This window comes from Gambusia affinis, linkage group LG03 (assembly GCF_019740435.1).
Source record: "Gambusia affinis linkage group LG03, SWU_Gaff_1.0, whole genome shotgun sequence".
Classification (NCBI taxonomy): Eukaryota; Metazoa; Chordata; class Actinopteri; order Cyprinodontiformes; family Poeciliidae; genus Gambusia; species Gambusia affinis.
The window spans coordinates 16,287,211-16,304,448 of record NC_057870.1 but is presented as its reverse complement, the minus strand read 5'-3'; the positions used below and the strand labels follow the sequence as shown (position 1 = coordinate 16,304,448).

General features: G+C 44.1%; 1 protein-coding gene and 1 long non-coding RNA gene across 6 annotated transcripts in view; one reads left to right on the top strand and one right to left on the bottom strand.

Annotated features, from left to right (window-relative positions):
• sgsm1a (small G protein signaling modulator 1a) overlaps window positions 1-17,238 on the bottom strand; it is a 32,224-nt gene that overhangs the window by 699 nt on the left and 14,287 nt on the right. For 2 of the 4 annotated variants that reach the window (XM_044111882.1, XM_044111883.1), the window contains exons 7-24: window positions 14,206-14,351; window positions 13,717-13,854; window positions 12,202-12,326; window positions 11,621-11,688; window positions 11,346-11,509; window positions 9,859-9,994; window positions 8,983-9,112; window positions 7,859-7,923; window positions 7,634-7,770; window positions 7,103-7,231; window positions 6,834-7,016; window positions 5,866-5,937; window positions 3,553-4,497; window positions 3,235-3,359; window positions 2,503-2,585; window positions 2,287-2,396; window positions 2,103-2,199; window positions 1,647-1,814 (exon numbers count right to left, since the gene is read on the bottom strand). In XM_044111882.1, the coding sequence (XP_043967817.1) occupies window positions 1,647-1,814; window positions 2,103-2,199; window positions 2,287-2,396; window positions 2,503-2,585; window positions 3,235-3,359; window positions 3,553-4,497; window positions 5,866-5,937; window positions 6,834-7,016; window positions 7,103-7,231; window positions 7,634-7,770; window positions 7,859-7,923; window positions 8,983-9,112; window positions 9,859-9,994; window positions 11,346-11,509; window positions 11,621-11,688; window positions 12,202-12,326; window positions 13,717-13,854; window positions 14,206-14,351 (3,021 nt within the window). Of the gene's footprint in view, window positions 1-1,646; window positions 1,815-2,102; window positions 2,200-2,286; window positions 2,397-2,502; window positions 2,586-3,234; window positions 3,360-3,552; window positions 4,561-5,865; window positions 5,938-6,833; window positions 7,017-7,102; window positions 7,232-7,633; window positions 7,771-7,858; window positions 7,924-8,982; window positions 9,113-9,858; window positions 9,995-11,345; window positions 11,510-11,620; window positions 11,689-12,201; window positions 12,327-13,716; window positions 13,855-14,205; window positions 14,352-17,238 lie in introns of all 4 variants that reach the window. The other 2 variants (XM_044111885.1, XM_044111884.1) reach the window with 2 other exon arrangements.
• Window positions 2,468-4,278, top strand: LOC122828382. Of its 2 annotated transcripts, XR_006370218.1 has the most exons (4): window positions 2,468-2,702; window positions 3,220-3,263; window positions 3,776-3,931; window positions 4,137-4,278. It is a non-coding gene; the product is annotated as an uncharacterized LOC122828382 (long non-coding RNA). The 2 variants fall into 2 exon arrangements; XR_006370217.1 differs by lacking the exon at window positions 3,220-3,263.

The window sequence follows — 17,238 nt, the reverse complement described above, 5'->3', positions numbered from 1 at the left end:
CAGAAAGAGCAACAACCCAAATATGAATAAATTTGAGCTGCACAGATAAAAGATATTTAAAGGACTTAGGGAGCCAGAAAATCTACCATCTTGCAAAAGCTAGATTTGTAAAATCAAATGAGTGATTCTGATTTTCTTTATTTTGGCCAAATACATATAATAAAAAAACCCACAGCAGACCATAATTGTATAACCTCCAATGTTTGCCTGGAAAAATTTTCAAGCTCTGCACAAACGTCCCCATGTCTCAGAGATTCAAACTGGACCGATGATCTGCTGACTGACGCCTGTTTTCCTGTTCGGTAAATCAACTCAGCTAATTAAACATCATCATCAGCGTCATGTTTTTTTTTGTCAGCAAGCAGAATGGAAGCAAATTGAGCCTCGACAGTAACAAGATGAGAAATGTGGATGAGACTCTGACATGCGTTGTGAGTCTTCTTACTGTCTAAGCAAATCAATCTGAGCCTCATTTGGATTTACACTGTGAAAAAATATATTTCTATATATAGTTTTTCTATCTTTTTCTTTACTTGCAGTAATATTTTTAGATTATTAGAAAAAAAAATGTATTAGAGAAGAGTAATGCAACAAACAGCTTTCAAAGGATAATCCAAACCAACCTGTCCCGATGTGAAAAACAGTAATTGTTCTCTCTGTTAAATCATGAATGAATGTTTGTTTTAAAAAGCAGAAAATCTAAAAGGTGAATATCCAACAATTCATGTAACGAGAAAAATGAAGCTTCTGGTGTGGCCTAGTCAAATTCCTGAATCAAATCTGACTGAGATGATCTTAAATGGGTCGTTTTTGTTGAAAAACCCTTCAGTGGGGATGAGTTGAAACAATTTAGCAAACGTGTGTAAGAGAGTCGAATTTTCTGCATACCGACGTAAAACTTGTTTATTTCACATGCCAGATGACAGTTAATGTCGCCAAGGGTGGAACAACAACTTATTAGGTCTGTGGAGAAATTACTTCTTCACATGCTGCCAGGCTGCTTTTGGCACCATAATTGAAATTGTCACCAAGAACCACCTTTTGTATTTACTAAGGCTGATAACATGAAACACTTAAGTGACAAAAAAAAGAAAAACAAAAACAGAAGAAATCTGTGAGGGGACAATTATACAATGTGCAGGGAGTCGTTTCTGTGCAGGATTAACAGGATGTATGAAGTAGAAGCTGTACTGACACAAATAATGTTCCTGTATTAGGTGTCTGTAGACATCTACTATCTCAAAGCATAGCAGTAGTGGAAAAAGGATATTAGGTTTGGGAAGATCAAGGTTTAATTTTTATATTTTTGCAGACTATGATCTTTAGCACTTACTGAAATGATATGTAAGAAGTTCGAAGAGCCTGGCGAGAGTCAGCTGACGACTAGGCCCTCAAACAGAAAAAGGTTTATTGCTCTGCCCAGGTTGGAAGTAATACAGGCGCTGTACTGGTCTGACTTGATGAAGGAAGACCGAAGCCAAAGAAGCTGAGCTCACACTTAAACTCTCAAAACCCCAAATTCATTACAAATTTATTTAGTTTTTGGTTTGCTTCCTTTACCAACATTTCTGTTACTTTTAACAAAGTTGATTCCACTGCACAGGAGCATGTGCTGAGAACAGTAGCTATAAGGTGACGAGCTTTACCGTTGAAGAACTTGATGATGTCTGTGAAGTCCATGTTGTTCTCCAGGATGATGTCCCTGTATACCTCCACCAGAGCAAGGGCAATGAAGAGCACAAAGTGACTTGATGAGGCATACTTGGCGGCCCAAATGGTTTCCCAGACAGCAAACACGTCATCATAAACCAGCTCTGGACAGAAAGCACAAAGAAATAGAGGTTTGGCATTTTTGCTCAGAGCTTTATGCATTTCTTTATTCTGTTTACTTGATTAACCTTTCATACTTACGATTGCTCCAATTATTTTTATTTATTTTTTTACTCTACTTGTGTTATTTAATTTGTTTTATTTAACCTTTAACTGCGCTTGCTCCACTGCAGCAAATATTTGACTAAAAACAGTAAAAGCTCTAGTCACTTCTTTGATGCTTCTCTCCTTCTAATAGACGCCGACTCTGTTAGCCTGAGCCGTTACATCACCTCGTTTGAAGTCGAGCAGAAACCAGCGGTAGCAGAAGTAGAAGTGGGTGTAGTCTCCGTTCTGGTGCATGAGCTCAAACAGCTCAGAATCCAGGATCTAAAGCCAGAAAGAAAAAAACAACTCAGCGATGATTGGATTCGCTGGCTATTATAGGACTCTTTTACAAAACTCTAGCTGCGTCACCTGGATTAGAGAGCGCATGTTCGCAAAGTGAGTATCCATGGCTCCACCATGTGGAAAGTTCTGATTCATTCTCTTCATGAGTTTACTGAAACAGCTGAACGCTTTGGCCTCTGAGAGGAGGACACGGAGAGGGAAAGTGAGCTTGCCAAGTCTTTAGAATATCACTGTAAAAATACATCAAAATAAGTGGGAACAGGGAGGAGAGTTCTGACTCACCGTCGTCGAGAATGACTAAAAGAGGAGCCAGCAGGTCACACATTCCCTGTACGTATCCGATGTCCAGGTGCCTCCAGATGTAGCTGTGAATATGCAGCACAGAGAGCTGACCTTAACCCCATGTGACTGCTTCTTACTCTGACTCACACTCTCTCTGCAGATTTAGAGGCATTCTGAAGACTACTGCTCTGACACTGGAGGTAAGAGTTTCAAAAACGATATCCATCATTGAACGAGTCAATGACGTCTGTGGTAGAAAAGCTAGACGCTGGAAATATAAAACTTTTAGGCTTTAGGAGAGAGCAAACTTGCAAACTGCCTCACATTTTCTCAAGGTGCAACCACAAACTTCAGTCTATGTAATAGTGCAAAATAAAGCAGAGGATAATTGTGAAGGGGAAGCAAAACTGTGCAAAGTTTTAAAAATATGTTGGTATCCTGAGTAACTCCAGTGTGAGCTATTTTCCATGACTCTTCTTGTGTTTTAACAAGTGACAGTTTCATAAATCTTAAATTATATTATAAAGAATAAAGTCTGAATTTAAAATATTGAACGACACATGTTGTTGAAATGAAGAACTAAGCCATATTTTCAGCAGGAAAAACTTCCTAAATGGACTATTTTGTTTTTGTCAGTCAGAAAAGTTCAAATGATTGAGCTTCACATGGATGTGAGAAAGCGTTGCTGTAATCTATTATTCGATTATGCCCCTGCAGGGGGCGCTGTTTTACCTGCACATGACGTTGCGCAGCTTCTCCAGGTTGGTTGGAGTGAAATACCAGTAATTCCTGTCACACCGTTGGACGTCTTTCTCAATGCGGTGCAGATTTAGTGTGTATAAATCCAAAAGCTCTTGCTGTAACAAATATAATTATGACAGTAAGTAAAGTAAACTTATTATCTGGTTGACTTATAGTGCAACAAATCAGCGGTTATCAAATAATTTCAAGCTGGAGGTTTCTTTAAAGTGCCCTCCTCAGTGTTGCCTGAACTCAATTTGAGAACCACTGCTGTGAATAAATGTAGACCCATAAAGATGGTGTGCATACAGAGTAAGGGCTCCCAATTGCTCCCTGTGAGGTCACTTCATCCTTTGTGTTTTCGTCGGCTGGAAGAGAGTCGAAGGGAGGGTAAAGGCTCTCCATCTCCGGCTCCGACAGGATGGACTCTGTTCCTTCGGGACTGAGCTTTTCTACCTCCTGCCTCAGATCCGCAGGAGTTGCTGAATATTCAGAGAAGGATGAAGTCTCACAGTGTCCTCTCCTGCTCCAGGGTGCCATGGAAACCTTGGCCTTGGGGATCTCCTCCATCTCTATGGCTGAAGGAGACTCATCAGACTCAGACAAAGCCTGGGTCTCGTCTTTCTGAGACGAGCTGTGAACTCCTCCTGATCTTGAGGCGCCCAGAATCTGTTCCTGTTCACATTCCGTAAGGCTTTTTGAGTTTTCTTCATCTTGAGAAAACGTGACGGTTGTGTTTAATTTTTCCGTGTCTTTAATTGGTGTCACGTTTTTTTCTTTGTGTTTGGAAGCTTCCCCAGTCTTCAGTGGAACATGTTTCTGTGGACTCTCTTTAAAGTTCATTTTTGGGTCTCTATCTTCAAAACTTTCTCTTTCCTTTTTCCCATTTCCAGACTTTGTGCTGGCCTGTGTTCCAGGATTCAGTTTGGCTCCTTTGTCCTTCTCTTCACTCGCCACCTGACGTTCGATTGTCAACACTTCAGCCTCTTCCACTGCAGCTTTGGCAGAGCTCAGCGACACCGGAGGCGCAGCTGTGGATCTCTGGGACGCATCAGGTGCGGAGCTGTCCTCTGTGCTGAAGGAGCCGTCTGAAAGGCCAGAGGTGACGGAGAAGTTTCGTGAAGAAGGATGCCCAGAGTCGGGAGAGCTTGACTCGTTTTGCACAGCTCCGTTGGGCATCTTCGGCAACTGTTTGGCCTCTTCAGTCTTGGACTCCGACTCGGGCTGGTCCAGCTCCTCTACGGACTCAAACACCTGAAAGAACAAGCCAAAGGGAAGCAAACTACTCCAGGGGAAGGGATGGGAGGATGTGAAGAACTAGCAGGAAGGAGAATGCAAAACATTGGTTCAGAATGTCTAGATTAAATGCATAGTTTGGACATTTACAATATGTGCAACAGTTTCTGGTAGTGATTTCAAGAAGCCAGACCTTTTTGGGATCTTTTAAAACAGTTTTCTAGGTAAAAAAAATAAATAAAGAAAAAATTTCTTGGACTTTCTTTAGTCCTTTTTCACTTATTTTCTCTCCAACGCTTATTGTCAATAATAAAAGCATACAGCTTAAAATACAGAAAAGTGGGCAATGGAGATGTTTCAAGGCTAAAAGCCGTTTACAGGATATTAACATCCGGTAATCATGTCTCAAAGAAAAGAAGAAAAGCTCTTACTCTGTCACCCTTCAGTTGATCAGTTCTTTATTCAGTAAATACCACATCAGGCATCACCTTGTTGATGGAAAAATATTATTCTATATCAATCAGGAAATAGTAAATGGACTTCCAAAGGACTTCTGCAGCCTTACCAGATAAACACAGAGCCAACAACTGGTACACAAATTCATCCATCTTCAGCTCGACTGGAGACAAGACAAAACTCTAACATCTGAATTTTTTCTGATCAGTGACATTATGTGGTCACTAAGACTGCACTGGGAAAAAAAAGTGCTGGATTCTACTGGCAACCATTTGTAAATCTCAGGTTTAAAGTAAGGATCCACATTCTCCAACCAATGCAAAAAGAGAGAAACTATCGTTTTACTGGGACAATGGCTGCGCACGGCAGGCAGACCTGGACAAACTTTACAAAAAGTAAAGCTCGACCACAAAACTGCGATCGGTGCATCGCTGATTTAACACAGTCACATTCACTCAAACAAGTGGTCACACGTCTTTGAGTTCAGTTTCTTACCCAAAGACATTTAAACATGGAAAAACTCATTGCCTCCCACTAAGACAATCACTTTTCTCCACTGAGAAGAGTGATTCTCTTCTCACCCCAGTCACTCCATTATCTTTGGTATTTTCCACAAATGAACCTAAATATATAAGAAAACCTGTTAATGTTTGTGTGATCACATGCAACAAACAACCTGAAAATTCAAGTTGCCCTTTAACATGCAACCACAGCACTGGGTCATCTCTCAGTAAATGGGCTCCAGAAACAAACGTTACAGAAATGAAAGTTCCTCCGGAAGAAAAGCTTCGTCGAAGACGTTTTAAAAGAACACAAAAAGTAAAGTCTGCCTCAGAGAATGATGATCATTGCAGAATAAATGTAAAGTTTGTATTTAGCTTCTGTGTGAACAGAGTCAGCAGAGGAATTGACCGAGTTGGTTCTGGATACCTGTGTGCTGCTGCTGGAGTCACTCTGGAGGCGAGCCAGACTCTCCCTGTCTGAGTTGTGAGATGAATGAGACTGGAATAAAGGTCCACAGGAGAAATGGTCATTTCTGTGTTGTTAAAATCAACAAAATAAGTGCAGCTAAAAAATGTAAAAATTATTTTCTTTTGTCTTACATACATCCCCCCCTAGAATGTAGAAGGAGCACTCATTCCTTGTTTTATTGTGTATACAAAATAAGTTTAGGTTAAAGTAGGTGGACTTTTGTTGGGGCTTTTTTGCCTCATGAAAAAATATGTAAAGCTCTTGGAGGAAATTTTTTCCCCCCCACCCTTAAAATCCTAGAATGGGGGATTGATTTTCTTCTTACATATCTACAAATTGTGTTAAATCAGCAAATTTAGAGGATATATTTTTACAAAGAGTGCAAAATACTTTGCATGCTTTGAAGGGGGAGTGTTTACTTTAGTGTCCATAATCAAGATGTCAACTCCACAATCTAAATGAAAGTATTTTTGCTTCATGTGCTTATAAAATAATATGCACACCAAAATATAGTGAACGTTAAGTCAAACAAGCCTCTTCACCCTTTGCTAAACAGCTATTTGTAAAAAAGAGCATAGTTTTATGTAGTTAACTATTCTCAATAATGATGTGAATAAACATGCTAAAAGTTCAAGTTTAGCTATTTATGAGTCATCTTCAAATATCGCCTTTTATCTGAAGAACTTTTGTTATTATTTACATTTATTATGGTTGTGATTTCCATTTACTCCACAAATAATCAAGCAGATTATTTTACCCTTAAACAAATTGGTTTTAGCTCTGAGTGACTTCCTGTTCACAGATAACATCTACTGGAGTCATATAGCCACAAACGTGCAGCAAAACTATAAGCAGGATATAAAAAAATACCAGCAGCCTTTCTTTTAAACTGTGAATAACGTTTTTTTTTTTTTTTACTGCTTTACCTCGTTGCTCACAGTGGAGTCATGATGGGTCATCCTCTGACTGCCGCTGTCCACGCTCGCCACAGAGGAGCACTTTGCCAAAGCGGCCGCGTGCTGCTCCTTCTCTCGCTCGCGGACAACCTCCTCACATGCCAACCATTCGCTGATGGTCTGCTCGTAGGAAGCCTGCATTTGTTCATCCACCTACGGCCAACGAGTGAGCAGTCAAGCGTCAGTGGTGTTGGTGCAGAAAACCTCCGAAGGGATGGAGTAAGAGAGGAGCAGCTAACCTCCCTCCTGTCCTCCTCTGACGTCCCGAACTGGTAATGACCCAGCAGGAAAGGCCACACCTCTTTACGCAAGGAGGGGTCCACGCCGCCGAAGTAGACCAAGCGGAGCAGCTCCTGCTCTTTGTAGGCCTAACGAAATGCAGCACAAGCCTTTGATCGACCCCGGGCTTACCTTTTGATCAGTTCTCTTATCTTCTTTATAAAAAAAATGATAATGATCTCCCACACACGCCTTAATGTGCCAGAACAGCACCGGCTGCCTCAGTAATGATCAAAGCTTGCATTCAATTATTCATGTAAAAGCAGTGTTTTAATGTTTTGAAATGAGCCAGGCTATATTGCTGACCCTTCATAAATTTGATTAATATCTTCATAAACTTCAGAAGTGGTGTTTAGGTGTAATTTACAAGGCCATTAGTCAGGCTTCATGAGACCGGCAGCCTGAGCCGCATCACTGGCAGGCTGTGTGTGTGAGCATGCGGAGAGCCTTCTGTCCACAGTTAAAGTCAAAGCATGTGTCACAGTGCTTACGGTGCAGTCCTTAAGAAATGTCTGCCAAACGTCTGCAGTGAGCCCCCCGGCGGCGTCGCAGGGCGCCACAATGGTGTGGTTGACGAGGGCGGAGAGATGCGTGCGCACGGTGGACAGGTGGCGGCAGTACGCCAGCCCTGGTCGGAGAGACGGCTAATCAATTAATCCAACCGCAACAGATGACAGTGAATGTGAGCTGTTAATATTCAATAAGGCATTTCGTACATCCATAAAACGCCCTGGAGATGATCTGATATTTCATGTTGTCACACAGCAGCTTCAGAGGAGTCCTGCAGAAAGACACAGCACAGATTATTTTACCTAAACTGCAGCACTTTTGCAAAAGTATTCATACCACTTGAAATGATAAATATCTGGTCAAATAATAATACACTTCAGGTGCATTTGATGTGATGGATGGGAAATGATGCAGGGTAAATGAGATGACTGCGCTAACAGCCAGAAGATGTTTGGGGCTGTCTCTCACATTTTTGCTAATTTAGAGACATTTCTGTCTACCATTTTTTATTAAATAGCTCCAACAATCAAATTGGAATAACCTTTGGTCTGGGGCAGCATGACTTTAGAAAAACATCACTTTGCACTAATATCGGTAAATATTGAATCGACCGTAAAACCTGCAATCAACCCATACTTCCTCAGTGTTCATTTGCATATTACTGAAATGTAGTTTTAATACATGACAACTAAAGTACCATTGCCAACCAAACATTGCATCTAAGCAGTCCTTTGTGATATTCCATGGTTGATGTCAGATGAATAAATGTAGAGAAAATGGCCTGCTTTCCTTGTTTAATCATGTATTATGTTCTTTCCATTCCCCAGTCATGCACTGGTTTGTGTTGGCCTTCCACAGTAAATTACAAAAATACACTCAAGTTTGTTGTCGCAAAGTGAGAAAATGTGAAAATATTCATGGGGTGTAAATATTGTAGCAGAGCACTGTACCCAGCACTCTCCTTCTACAGCGCTATCATTAAACTAACATTATGAATTACATCTTTTTATATATATATCTTCCGTAACACGTCGTACACTATCTCTGATATACAGCTTATTACAGGGTTCAGGCTGACCTTTTGTAAAATGATAAACTATTGTGCTTCCATGCAGCACAAATTTGCAAAGCAGCTCATCTTTTTTTTTTTTTTTCCTGCCACGGTTATCAGCTAATTTACCCCAGTCAGCCAAATGTCACATCATTTTCCTCTGGGTAGTCTCGATGTTCTTGTATCTGTCTTCCATCTCCAGTTTTCTTGGCGTTATTAGAAAAGCTGCAGGGCCGAACGGGTTCCTGTGTAGATTAATGGCTTGTGTTTTTCTCTCACCTCTCATAGTTGCACCCTTTGTGCGCGGCGCCGTCTGAGAAGTTCCCCTTGGAGCAGGAGGAACATGAAGACTTCCTGAGACTAGGCTGCCACAGGGCGGCTCCGTGATCCATCAGATCTGGAGGAGGCACTGCGTGCAAAACCACACAGACGCACACGCACGCCCACGCGCATACACAACCTCATTATCACTTTAAAAGAGGCGCACTTCGAAGGCTTTCAGGAACAATTACATTAGCACAGAGACGATTGTAAATGCTACGGAAAACACTTCGGCACAAGCAGAATAATGCGGATCAGCTGCACCACGCTTAAAGCACTTCAGAGGATTGTTCATCAGCGATTCATTCCTGCTTGACTGATGACACAAAAACTTTTATATTACCAGAGATTAATGAACAATTTGAGAGCATGAAGGCACCACACAGTAGATGTGTCTAGATCAGCCCCCAGCTGGTGTCTGAAAGGTTAACTGCATTGAGACGTGGTTAGGAAGGCACGGCACAAGTGGCTTTAATAACGCCACACATCAATACGATTCGCCAGAGGTTCACTTTAGACCAGAAGGGAATGAGACGTGAGGAATTAAAACGAGAAAAGCTGACAGACAGACTGACGAGCCCATGTGTGACAGTGTTACAGCTGCTTTCTGTGAGTGAGTGAGTGAGGGGGATTCTCCCTGACAGCTGGAGCACCTCCTGGGTGCAACCAGAGTCCCTGTTCGGGAGGCGGACTGTCCACTCAGTTTAAGGGGAAGAGAAAAAAAATCAGATGGGGGTGGTGGGAGACAGTCGCTGTAACAAACAAGGAGCAACATTTTCGTTTCAACGCAAGAGTCTCATATCGGTTTGCCTCTGCAAAAAGGGAGAAACTCACCAAAATCCGACTGGCTGTTTGGAAAGATGATGCGGAAGACGTAGTCAGTGGCCTCGTCCTCCTCCTTGTCAGAAACGGACTCTGTGGACCCAGATCCCAGAGGAACTCTCTTCTTCAGCTTGGGAAACACCTTCCCCTGGAAAAGGATCAAACTGAAGTCAACAGCAACGGGACACTTTTTGAAACCTGCTGATTAGTGTTTTTTTTTTTTTTTTTGTCACACTTCAATTATTTAGATTAACAACATTTTATTATTATACAAAGATGGACAGAAAAATAAAAGAAACACAGATACCAAGTGACGATTTTATCAGTTTCAGGATTTCCAAGCCACTTTGGTCCTATGTGAATAAGTTATTACCTCCTAAAACTAACAACTGGTAGCCATAACTAATAACTGGCTGCTGCAGCAGCCAATTGGCAATGAGAGCTTCACATAGAGGTAGATACATACTTGTACACTTATCTCTGCAGAATTGCTTGTATACAAATAAATTGGAAGGTTTCAGAGTGCTAACATTCAATCAGATACGGATTTACAGACTTTGATTAGGCCGTTCATAACTGGACTTGCTGGTGTGCTTCATTCGATCATCTGGCAGCTGTCTAACCCTGCAATGCTCCAGCTTAATCTCACAAACTGATCATATTCTTCAAGGCTGTTTGGTAGAGAGCAGAAGGTAAAGACATTATCCCTAACCGCCATCACATTTGACTATTAGTGTGTTGTTGCTGTCCTGAAATGTTATTTAATGCCAGATGTAACAGGAAAGATGTGCAACATTTTAAAACCTTAGCTTTTGTCTCTCAGGCCATAAAATATTTTACCAAAGGTTTTGATCAATTTGGTATGTTTTTTGACAAATATGAGTCGGTCCCTTTGGTTAGCGTTGATGTTCAGTTTGGAAGTCTCAAATGTATCGTTTTTTTTCTAATGGTTGACTGAGGAGAGCTGACGCTGCTCCGGTCACTCCTGGGAAGGAAGTTTACCCATAATTCCATGTTTTATCCATTTGTAGGTAACAGCGTTCAGAGTGGTTCACTGGAGTCCCAAAGCATCATAAATGACTTTATGACCCTGTCCAGAATGACAGATGTCAATGACTTTGTTTTTTATCTGTTCTTAAATATTTTGGGGAAATAAACCCTCAATTTTCTATTTACTCAGGTTACCTTTGTCTGATATTAAAATGATCTTGGCTATCTGTAATATTCAAGTGTGACAAAAAAAAACCATCAGAAACAGAAGAAATCTGTCTGGTTGCAAATATTTTTTTTTTTTCACAGAGCAGAAATGACAAGTGAATCAACAGAGTTGGGACAAATGTGGCTTAAATAACTGAGACAAATTGTCCAAATCCAAACCCTTAATCCCATTCTTATAGATTTTTAGATCAGATAATCTTTGTTTGTCATTGTATTCATGCTGCCTTTAAGGCTCCCAGCTGTAAGTATTTGCATTGTGTTTTTGGACAGACGATGCTGACCTTTCCCCTCTGGGACCAGAGAGGAGGGTCCAGCTGTCCGTGAGGGAGCAGACCGTTCTCCAGGCAAGACAGAAACTGGAGCAAATGTCCTCCTCTGGGGAAGCGAAGTGGAGGTCTTTGGATCCCATCCTGACTGACTAACACCGCCGTCCCCCCACTGTCCACTGCAGGACACAGATGTACGACAATCTATCAAACCCTTCACACTGACAGGAGATTATCAATATGCTGCAAATAATCAAAGTAAGAATGAGATTTTAAGTAAAACCTCATACCTTGCTGATGGCAGTGCAAGTACACTATTTCCTCTAAATTGATTGTCATGGCATAGTCCCAGTATACACTGAAAAACGACAGAAAAGCAGGCGGTCACTGAAGGGACGACCCTTTCTTTATTTTGCACTCCAGGTTAAAAGTCAGAAACAAATAAACTACAAATGGTTCAGTGAAATCAGAATGAATAAAAGCAGCCATCAGCCCAGCAGCATCCTGGCACATAAACAAGCCTGGATTGATTATTTTGTTGATGGAAACCATGTGCAGGTGTTAGATGCTAACATGGTTTTTGCTAGTTTGATGGAGCGCTGACAGTGTTGCAGTCAATAAGCCGTGAGGTTGGCTGCTTGGAAAGCTGAAAACCGGCTTCATCAGATCACCAGCAGTAACACAGAGCACTGAGCCCCCAGGCACGAACACACTGCATTATTCAGCAGGAGACTGTCATAAAATCAGCACAACAAGTGAAAAACAGGCACTTTGCATGTTATTTTTTTCTTGGTTTGAGCAGGAGAACAGAGCAGCAATAATATAAAGCACTGATGCATTTTTCTATGTTCAGAATGAAATGATTTCACACCTGTGTTCATAATCCAAGTCTGCAACGGACCCGTTCATGAGCTGATTGGGCGTCCACTTCAGTGTCATTATGTCAGCAGTTTGGTGCAGAGAGAGGTAACCTGGGATAGCCTCCATGTCATCCCTCTACAGCAGGGGCAAGATGACAGAAAGGTCAATAAACGGAAATCGGTAGAAAATGGTGGACATAAACATATCACACTGGGATATGTTTATCATATCCCAGTGTGATAAACACACTGGGATATTGTAATTCCACTTGTGGAATTACAAGTGGAAGAAAAAGCATACAAAGTTTTTAAAATATCTTCACAGATAAAAATCTGAAAAGAATGATATACATTTTGCATTCAACCTCCTTTACACTAACACCCCTAAATACAATCCAGTTACACCCATTGTCTTCACAAGTCACCTAGTTGGTTCGTCTGCATGTAGTTTAATCTCAGTTTAATTGCAGCTGTACAACATGAAAGGTGTTGCTGACAGAAAGTCATAAGAAGCTTCTAGTCTGCCACAAGTCACATATGAGACAGCAAATAAGTCAAGATGTGCAAAATGTTAGTTTCTGGGCAACATGTGAAGGGTTATTTGTGTCTCCCTGAACACACCTCCACACATCTTCATGCTGCTATGTCAGGCGTCTGCAACCTTTATCATTAAAAGAGACATTTTGCCCTCAGTGCAGCTAGCTGAAACTTGTTTAGGGCATCAAGTGTTGCATTATCTTTAAAAAGGAAAAAAACTGCTTCTATTTTTTGTTTAATATCTGTAATAGAAAATATGTCCTTGCCTTTAAAGAACCATCATTTTTCTACACATAATTCTTAGCAGTGAAGCGGGAGATTACATTGACTTCAATGGGATGTTGATTTTGGTAGGAAATACTTCAAAAATATTAGTCTAAAATGCTCATTCTGAAAATGCACTTAGTTTCCAGCCTAATTATAGAAAAAGATCTAAAAACAGTATTGTTTCTTTTATAATGATTCTGTTGTGGATGCGAAAGTGTAATTATTCCATCAAAACAATCTATAAAACTGCCTCGTTATTAAGAGCCGCTGTGGAAGGTCCAAAGAGCCACTTGCAGCTCTGGAGCTGCAGGTTGCAGACCTCTGTGTTAGAGGGGTTTACTGCGGCCACGACACAGAAGCGGTTTAGAGCTGATGGAAACATGGATGGAGCTAATTAAGGGGTCAGAGCTGCAATGGTATGAGATGAAGGTACTTAGATCTGATAGAACGGCCCAGTCAAACCAGTCAAAAGGACTTGAGGATTGCAAGCCGAAGGTCTCTGTCCATTCTGACTGAGCATCCACTAGTTTCCACAGATGAATGCTTAGAGATTTCAACTTCAAGATACCTTTACGTTTGTTAGAACTGGGCATCATTTTTCATTCACGAAGTAATTATTCACTACCTTTTGTTGCTCTATCACGTCATTTATCAATGTAAAATGACAAAATGTGAAACATTTTAAGGGAAATAAACATGTATAAATAGTGAGATGCTGTTACCGGTTGCACCAGCACATTGTTCTTGCCAAAAAGCAGCGTGGCCCTGCTGTTCTGATGAAGCGACTCCACATATTCTCGAGCTGACGGGGAAGGCGACGGGCGCTCATCCATGCTGCTGCTGGAGTGTCGCTTCTGGATCTGTGCAATCACAAAACACACAGATGACTCACACTTCCTTGTTCATGTGCATCAACAAAGCTGCCCCGCATGCATCTTGTTTTCCTTCAAGCACACATTTGCAAATCGCTCCGCGGCACACGAACGCATCAGCGCATTGGGAGTTTGTGAGATGGGCCGAGCTGACCCGCTCCACTGACAGCGTAATGGGTGAAAATGTGCGAGATGCTCTCTGTTCCTGCTTCTGTTATGCACTGTGCTTCACTTAATGCATCTCAGCAGTGAATGTCTGCTAATGCAGCTGATCTATCAGGATAAAATCCGACACGTGGACAAAAAGGCTAAGAAGAACCTCTGAAATGTCATACGCACACACAACGCGGGTCTCTTGGTGGGAGAATCCTGCCTGCAGATGCCACTGTGGATGCGATGTCTCTGAACCAACTCGTCAGCAGACGGGTCGGTCCAGAAGTGATCGGCTGTCTTCATCTTTGTGTACTCCAAAGCACAGGGTCCAACTGTCAACAACGAGACACCGAGGGGAAACACGGTCTTCAGATAGTCTTACACCTTCCAAACATTATAACCCAACTAAAACAGAGCAGGAGACGCAACTTAAAATCAAATGGGTTTTCTAATATTTTCAAATTCTAGCCTCATGCTTATTACACAGATTTTTGAAAAAGAATTAATGAAACAATCAATTCTGTGGTAACATTTTGATGTCTAACTTAAAAAAAATAAAAATAAATCATTGGACAAGGCTGGCCATTTGTAAAAAAGCAACATGAACTGGACCCGCAACATGATAATTACCAATATGTACCAACAAGCACATCAAGAACTACCTGAGAATCAAGAAGTATAACATCCTGGGTCCAGTCAAAGCTCAGATCTTTAACTTATTGATATGCAACAGTCTGTACCTGTTGTGTTCTGTGTTTTTCTGTATGTTTATTTCTAGTTTCCTGTGTGTCTGAGTCTCTGTGTTGTCCTGTCTCCCCGTGATTAGTCCCCAGGTGTATCTCGTTCCCTGATTTCCTCTTGTGTATTTAGCGTCACCTGTGTGTGTCTGTCTTCGTCGGGTCCTACGTCTTGCCACGTCAGTGTCAGTCAGTGTACGTCTTGCTACGTCCGTTTTCAGTCTGTGTATGTCGAGTCCTCGTATCGCCTGTTGCTACCTGTAGTGAGCTTCAGCCTTCCGCTCAGCAGTGCTGCCAGGTCTGTGGACTGTGTTTTCTGTTTGTTTGTCTTCATTAAACTCCTCACCTCACCTCATCTGGGTTCTACTGCGTTTGCCTCACCACCACCACAACACCACTTCATGACAGAAGGACCCGACCAAGCTGAACGGTGAGGCACGCACAAACCACCATGGACCCAGATGAAACGCAGGAATTACTGGAGACCATACGGGAGTATGAGGCTGCCATGGCCAAGCCGTACGCGGCGACAAGACGGCTTGGATTCGCCATCCGGTTGGGTCTGTTGCTGGATTACTGGGTTCCACGTTTTCCGCTTCCTGAGCTGGTGGCATTGCAGAGGGAGGCAGAGTGGGAGCGTGAGGCAGCGCTAGCTGTCATGGCTGGAGAACCGCTGCCTCCCAGACCCCAAACTCTGTCCTCCCGATCCACTCAAGAGCCAGCAGCAGACCCTCCGCAGCCGGAGCCGCCAGCAACACCCGCCACCCGAGCCTCCAGCCGGGCGACCTGAGCCTGCTTCCTGCCGCCAGCCCAGCCGGGCGCACTCCGAGCCTGCTTCCTGCCGCGCTCCAGCCGGGCGCACCTGAGTCTGCTCCTGCCGCGCCTCCAGCCGGGCGCACCCGAGCCTGCTCCTGCGCTCCCAGCCGGGCGCACCCGAGCCTGCTTCCTGCGCCCAGCCGGGCGCACCCGAGACTCCTAGTGCTTCCCCCGAGACTCCTAGTGCTTCCCCCGAGACTCCTAGTGCTTCCCCCGAGACTCCTAGTGCTTCCCCGAGACTCCTAGTGCTTCCCGAGACTCCTAGTGCTTCCCGAGACTCCTAGTGCTTCCCCGAGACTCCTAGTGCTTCCCCGAGACTCCTAGTGCTTCCCGAGACTCCTAGTGCTTCCCCGAGACTCCTAGTGCTTCCCCGAGACTCCTTGTGCTCCTCGTCCGCCTCTGCCCCTAGAGACTCCTTGTGCTCTCGTCAGCCTGCAGGCGGCCCTAGAGACTCCTTGTGCTCCTCGTCACGCCGCTGCGGCCCTAGAGACTCCTTGTGCCTCGTCCGCCTGCGGCGCCCTAGAGACTCCTTGTGCTCCCTGCCGCCCCGTGCGCCCTAGAGACTCTTGTGCTCGCCGCCTGCGGCCCTAGAGACTCCTTGTGCTCCTCGTCGCCGCCTGCAGGCGGCCCTAGAGACTCCTTGTGCCTCGCCGCCCTGCGGCCCCTAGAGACTCCTTGTGCTCGTCGCCGCTTCGTGCGGCCCTAGAGACTCCTTGTGCTCGCCGCGACGCCGCTGGACCGCCTCCGTGGTTCCCGCCTCCTGCGCGGACGCCGCCGGACCGCCTCCGTGGTTCCCGCCTGCGCGGGACCGCCGCCGACCGCCTGTGGTTCCCGCCTCTGCGCTGGACGGCCGCCGGACCGCCTCCGGTTCCCGCCTCCCTGCGCGCGGGACGCCGCGGACCGCCTCCGTGGTTCCCGCCTCCTGCGCCGCGGACGGCCGCCGGACAGCCTCCGTGGTTCCCGCCTCCTGCGCCGCGGACGGCCGCCGGACCGTCTCCTTGGTTCCCGCCTTCCTGTGTTTCCGCCCACCGAGTTGGGTTTGTTTTGTTTTTGTTTTTTGGACTTTGGACCCTCGTGTCTCCGCCTATTTGATAGGTTGTTTTTCGTTTTCCATAGACTCTGGCCCCGTCCATCTCCCTCCACCCACCCTGTTGTATTTCAGTTTTTGGGGCGTCTGGGAGCCGCCCGTTAAGGGGGGGGTACTGTTGTGTTCTGTGTTTTTCTGTATGTTTATTTCTAGTTTCCTGTGTGTCTGAGTCTCTGTGTTGTCCTGTCTCCCCGTGATTAGTCCCCAGGTGTATCTCGTTCCCTGATTTCCTCTTGTGTATTTAGCGTCACCTGTGTGTGTCTGTCTTCGTCGGGTCCTACGTCTTGCCACGTCAGTGTCAGTCAGTGTACGTCTTGCTACGTCCGTTTTCAGTCTGTGTATGTCGAGTCCTCGTATCGCCTGTTGCTACCTGTAGTGAGCTTCAGCCTTCCGCTCACCAGTGCTGCCAGGTCTGTGGACTGTGTTTTCTGTTTGTTTGTCTTCATTAAACTCCTCACCTCACCTCATCTGGGTTCTACTGCGTTTGCCTCACCACCACCACAACACCACTTCATGACAGTACCCTCAGGAGACCCATCAAGCTCAAGTATATATATATTTTTTGTGTAATTAAATCAC